A 6816-nucleotide genomic window follows, 5' to 3' on the forward strand; every position below is an offset into this window, starting at 1 on the left:
TGTGTGAGTCTCTTGCACTCACGCATAAAGCTCCATTTATGCAAAGAGCAGGCGCATGTGCTCACCACTTGCACAAATGGAATTGCACGTCCTGCTGCTCAGATGGAACCATCCCTTCTCCGCCACCGCCCCCTACCAGTCCACTAAGCCGGGAAGTTTGGGGACCGTTGTTATAAATCATGGGCAATCCACACTTAGTGGTCTTCTAACTCCATCTTGAAAGTTGGTGGTCAGGTGGAGCCTATGTCATTTCTAAGACTATTCCACCTCTTAACTGCTCTTCCTGTACAAAAATTTTCTTCGTGTTTAGCTTACTTTTCTATTTTTCAAACCCAGTGGTGCCAGGTGCCACATGTCAAATGTTGATCACTTGACTATGGGAATGCTGCAGCAGTCATAAGAGCAAGGGCAGGTCACAAGTCATTATTTTCAGCATGGTAACTTCAAATAGTCAGGGACTGTCCAATCTTGTCTTATTCTAGGGGGTGTTCATCTCCATTTCCTAGCCGAGGGAGCCAGCATTGTCTGAAGATACTTCTGTGGTCAGCTGTCCGACATGACTGTATGCCAAAATGCATAGAATGCTGTTATAATCCCATCAAAGTGGCACCTACAGGACCACCTGTATCTATTTTGTCCATGAGGTTATTATGAAAGTGTAGTCAAATAATGTATCAGAATCAAGATATACTATATTGACAGAATTCCCCAATGCTATATTAAACTAGTCACTCTGTCATTAAAAAAAACAATAAACTTAGCCTATGAGAAAATGTTCTTGATAGAAGCCTATGCTTTCTTGATAATGGTAGCAATTACTTCTAACTATGCACAAACATGCTGCTTGACAAACTTTTATAGTTTCTTGCAAATATAAACAGTAAACTAAGTGATCTGTAGATTACGCCCTCCTTCCCTTTTTGAACATTGGGACATCGTATTCTTCTATAAACTTCTGCAACTAATCATTTCTCTTAAGAGATTTCAGAAATTACAGGGTGGATCTGCAGACGCTCCATTTTAGCAAAAAGTACCTTCTGTGCTTAAATAAAGCACAACTGTCTTTCAGTTATGGACACAGTGAGACAATAAAAGCAATCAGTTTAACCTTGGTGTTGTCAAGCGTACAGCCCTTCAGCAACAAACTGAGCAATGTTTTGATAATCCATCTTAAATTTACCAAAATGATTTGGAAATGAAGCAACCCAGACAGATAGATAGCATGGAATGAAGATACTTTATTCAAAATGTATGCGTTCTCACACAACATAGATCAAACAGTCTGTACTTTGAAGAGTTCAGGAATTCTTTCTTATACTGGAAGGTATCCTAAAATGGTACAGGCAATGTTGTGAAGAAGAGAAGAGAAGAGAAGAGAAGAGAAGAAAAGAGAAGAGAAGAGAAGAGAAGAGATGTTATACATCAAGCAAAAGTAATACATCCATTATTACTATACTTATCTACATCATGGACCAGATTGGATGCAGTAATACAACCACAGGACAGGTTTAGATATCATACGCAGCCAGACAATATTTCAGAAGCTAGAAGCTCTAACTTCTGAAGGCTTTGGGAAAATATGTGACGATGCTATCAGATATACAGACATATATGCTCCTTTCTTTTATTAGGGAGTGGTAGATTTTAAAGCACATAAAAGAGACTGCTTTGGCTTCAATACCATGGCCACTTGATTGTTTTTTTTTACCTTTTTTAATCTTTGTAAGTAGGGCCTCTCTCAAATATCTGGGTACCTCTAATAACAGACAAGTACTCCTTACAACATGATTCAATCTACCGGTATCTTCAGTACTAGCCTGGAAGCATCGTCTCTAGACCGCTATTGAAAGCAGCAAGATAGTTTGGGGAAGCTACCGTAGGATGGCCTTACCCTTCTACACCTCTCTTCCCCTCTGTACTTGGACAGCATGGACAATCCACTGCCATAATTGATGTTCTGCCAAGTATTGTAGATCCTACCTTTAACTTTTTCTAAGCATGTTTTTTTTTTCAGTCCCCAATCCCACCAAAGTATTTTGAACTCCATATAATGTTCTTCATTCCAGCCAACTTTAGAACACGGAAAGTCGTTCATACCCCCTAACCACAGCACAAACCTAACTTGTCAATGGTTGGTGTTGCCTTTGTCCCGTGCCCATCCCATGACGGAGGAAAAGTCATCCTTAGCTGGCTTTCTGGTTTAAAGGCGTTTCCTCTCTTCTCGTGGTACCCATTTTGCCATCAACACGAGGGAGGGAACTTCAGGGACAATGTGTTTGATAAAGTGATCGGGCATTTGGAACTGCAAGCTCTTTTTGTACTTTAGGCTGCTATGGGCTAATCCTTCCCCCCCCACCCCATGACTGAAAGACCATTTTTCCCTGGGGCCATTCAATTTTGAGCAGGGGGAGGCTTTGCTTTTTTTTCATCAGGGCTTCAAATCGTTGTCAAACCTATTTGGAAGCTTACTTCAATGCATGAACTACACTAAGACGCTAATTACACTAGGACAGAAGCGATGGTGTGAGGCTGGTGGGTAAATCTGTAAAAATTTGGAACATACCAAACACATCACATTCCTTAACACATTCATAATAAGTTGTAAATCTGTTTCCATTGCCTCCGCAGCCTCTGTAAAAAAACTCTCTGCACCGATGGAGTATAGAATCGTAATAAAATCGAATAACTTTATTTCTGCACCATCCTTTTTGGGGCGGTAATTTGCATTTCTTTGATGTAACTGAAAGATAAGAAAATAGGGGGAAGGTCAACTCCTCCCCATGATTCTCCAATATGTCATCTGGATTCTTTTCTTGTTACGTTTATGCTATATGTTTTTATGCCCTCCAGCGTTAAAACATCATCTAAACAGAAACTGTAAATTGGGGGCCAGATAAAGAAGCTGATAGAAATAGGCAGCAGGAGACGTCCATCCACCTATTATTTCAGTCCTACCCACTTTTAGTGCATTCCAACCAACTTGAAAAACAAAAGTTTACTCATCCCTTCTGTTCTTGTTGCCATCAGCCGGTATCTTGTGATGTGATTCTCTTGGGTACAGGCACATACACATGCGTTTATTGTGAATCCCTGTAATATATTGTGGAGACAACAGCATACGTACATTTCTTCCAATCAATATTTCCAGTTATGTTTGCCATGGGTAACGCAAGATCTAAGAATAGGAGACAACTGAGTGAATGTTAGATGCAAATATCCGGCTTGGGAACAATCTATTGGTAGTCCTTGACTTACAACAGTTCATTTGGTGACCGTTCAAAGTTACAAGGGCACCGAAAAAAGTGACTTATGCCCGTTTCTCACACTTACGACTGTGGCAGCATCCCCATGGTCACGTGATCAAAATTCAGATGCTTAGCAACTGACTCAGTGTCCGGGGGGGGGGTCAGGGGTCATGTGATCCCCTTTTGCGACCTTCTGACAAGCAAAGTCAATCGGGAATCCAGATTCACTTAAGAACCGCGTTAAGAAGGGTCGTAAAATGAGGTAGACTCACTTAACAAATGTTTCCCTTAGCAACATAAATTTTGGGCTCCGTTTTGGTCATAACTCAAGGACTACCTGTATTTTATATCATTTTCAATAAGGATCAAACAGGGAAACATTAATCAGCCCAAATAAGCGGCCTAAACTTTCATTCAGGAAAAATTCCTCGTTAGAATAATGTTGAATAAAAAGGTTCCTGTATCGTACAGGGCAGGAGTGGGGACCTTGGTTCTTTTACGACTTGTGGACTTCCAAATCCCAGATATTATTATTATTGTTATTGTTATTATTATTATTATTGGTGTTGTTGCTGTTGTTCAAACGTTTGCCAGTCTTGGCAGTAGGAAAGCTCCTTACCAAATTTTTTACACTTGTGAAGACACTGCTTTAGAGTGGCAAAGTTATTTTTATTGCCACCACAACCTCCATAAATGAAGTTCAGGCATGTTCTTTTGTTGGGATCGTAGTAAACCCTTTCCAATGTTTTTCCGCAGCTTCCTCTCTTTGGTGGTAATTTGCATTTCCTCGGTAGCTGTCCTGGAAGGTATTTGAAAATAGAAGAACCAAGTTATTGCAGAGACTTTAATCTTAGCAGACCATGAACTGAAGATGTACTTTATGCCCTTTAAACTTAATTTTGAAAAGAGAAACAAAATTATTTGATGTCTTGTTTGTGAAATGGCAGCAAAATAGCTGACCTACACTCCATGTGTTAGCGGTTAGCAAAAGGCAGGTTTCATTCAGTTCTTGAATTTATTTATTTAGCTTTTTCATGGAACTGTAAACTTACCAACTTACCGGTTTTACAAAATGCACTAAGCTACATAACTACACAACTATAATACTAAAATAGCACTGAATAAGTGATAAAAGAGATATTTAGTTCATCACTGACCTGCTTAAACATGGAAGAGAGCTTCTCACCCGCCTTCTCTTGACTTCCGAAGAACATTCTCAATGTCCCGAAATGAGCAATAAATGAAACATAAAACAAAATCACTGCACAACGTTAGCTTTAATTCTTATTCCTCTGCAACTCTTCCCTTTTGCAGCTGTTGCCTAACATCCAAGATACAGAAGAGGTTGCACCGGGGATGACAAGGTGGCTAAGAGGGAGAGCGTTACCTGAAAATCTTACCTTTCTTTAGGCAGCCAGTTGTGACAAATTGTAGGATCACCAGAATGCAGATGGGCCCCCAAACCTGCATGGCAATTTCCCCCCTTCAAGTATTTATTTCTAAGTGAACCCACTTTATGTCAGAGCTTAAGGGAGAGGAAAACCAGCCACTTGGAGAGAGTTGATGAGGTTTTGATTGTTCTTTTGTGAGCCTAGTCTGCTTTAGCTGAAGTTCTCTTCCTGTATTGGAATAAAATGTGATTGCTTTTCAGGCAGGGACACGGTGAAATCATATAGTTAACCTTGGGTAGTCAAGTATTCACCTCTTGAGCATACCATTTGATTGATTGATTTGATTTGATTTATATGCCACCCATCTCATCCTATAAAACAATTAGAGCAGAGGTCCCCAACCTTTTGGGCACCAGGAACCAGTTCCGTGGAGAAAGGTTTTTCCATGGACCGGAGAGTGCGTGGTTTTGTGTTCTGCCTGCATTCCACGGATGGGGCTTTGCTTGTTTGTGCAGACTGGTTGCTGGCATGCTGTGGCCCAGTACTGGTCCACGGACCCGGGGTTGGGGATCTCTGAATTAGAGGCTTCCCTAGTAAGAGGCAGGCAGAATTTTGGGATCCTTTGGGAATTTTGAAGAACAATAGAGAGATGCTATCACAAAATAGTGGTCATGGAGGGGTCTGGCCAGTTGCAGAACCTTCTGATGAAAAATGGCTCAGGTTATTTTGCCCATCTTGCTTTGGTTCCCCCAATGAGTAGATAATCGGCTCAGCCAAAGCAGAATATCCAGATTCAGCCACAGTTTTGTTCCATAGAGCATCAACCCTGTGAACTGTCAAGTTTCCTCTTTCCGCTATGTGTTCAAAATGGACAGTGATTAATATTTATATGTGTATGTATGTATGTATGTATGTATGTATGTATGTATGTATGGGATAGGTGTATTTGTGTGTTATATATGGGTATGTGTAGAGAAATACCTGCTTTTGAGAGCAAGCAACAGAATTTCATTTTTAATGTGGGCCAGTGTGCTCATAGTAGTAAAAAATGACAAAAAAGGTTATCTTATCTTTGTGTGGTCTTTTTCCTGCAGATGCATCTGAATCAAGAAGTTAGTTGTCTGTCCTCACTGTTTTTACTTACATTTGAATGCCAATGAGACCTCTCTGGAATTCACAGGTAGTCTTGGACATGAAACTCTGCATCACTTTTTTTTAAAATGCAAATAATCTTAAAAATAAAAATGAGGCAGGGAGATTGCTTATGAATGCTGTTTTCGTACAGCCCATCTCTAGAAAGCAAATAAAAGTGGTTTACCTGGATATATATTAAGAACAGGTTTGGCAGCACTTACTCTAACATATTTTATTAAAAGGCATAACCTTTTCAGAGCTGTAGATCATGAATCAGCCTTGAACATTAACATTAGCCCAGCCCCCAAACCTGAATTAGTATTTGCTAAGGATGGATGCAATCCCCAAACATCTGGAGCACCACTTGAACACCCTCATCTGGAGGCACACACATCATCTTGCCAGATGCAATGGATGCACATTCTAACACCTTCAACTAGCACAACCATGATAATCAAGTGCATTTGAAGCATTCTAGGGAAGAGAAATAACATGGGCAATCTTTGTGCTGCCCATCAAGATCATAAACTCCACCTATAAGTATGCATCATGCTAAAACATAAATAAAAGACATCTATAGCCCGCTAAAACACATATCACACTAAAACCTAAGTAAGGCATAATGTTGAGAGTCAGATATAATGCTATGCTGCAAACCACGATGTACAACTGTTTCTCAACTTCAGCAACTTTAAGATAGGGGGACTTCAACTCCCAGAATTCCCTAGCCAGCACTGCTGGGGAATTCTGAGGAATTTCTGGGCTGGGGAATTCTGGGCGTTGAAGTCCACCCATCTTAAAGTTGCTGAAACCCTGGTCCACAATAACAAGAGCTTATCTCATATACACGATATATATACTAGCACGAGAAAACATGGTTGCAATGCTAAACGTTACAGCTTAGCAGAAGAAAGAATGACTTCTGAGCAACCTTTCCGATTTTCCAATTTAATTGTAAGGAGAGGGAGACGGAGGGGGGAAAGGAGAAGGAAGAGGAAGAGGAAGAGGAGGAGGAAGGAGGAGGAGGAGGAGGAGGAGGAGGAGGA

General features: G+C 40.6%; 1 protein-coding gene across 1 annotated transcript; it reads right to left on the reverse strand.

The window, feature by feature from the left end:
- Nucleotides 1-1218: 1218 nt before the first annotated feature.
- On the reverse strand, nt 1219-4075 carry LOC120313953 (papilin-like; the record flags this gene model as incomplete). The annotated part of the gene is made up of 4 exons (XM_039356496.1): nt 1219-1329; nt 2564-2740; nt 3125-3175; nt 3865-4075. Coding segments are annotated over 4 exons (456 nt in total), but the record flags the coding sequence as incomplete, so codon positions are not given.
- Nucleotides 4076-6816: the final 2741 nt, after the last annotated feature.

Source organism: Crotalus tigris, unplaced genomic scaffold (assembly GCF_016545835.1).
Source record: "Crotalus tigris isolate CLP2741 ecotype Arizona unplaced genomic scaffold, ASM1654583v1 scf7180000018825.4774228, whole genome shotgun sequence".
Classification (NCBI taxonomy): Eukaryota; Metazoa; Chordata; class Lepidosauria; order Squamata; family Viperidae; genus Crotalus; species Crotalus tigris.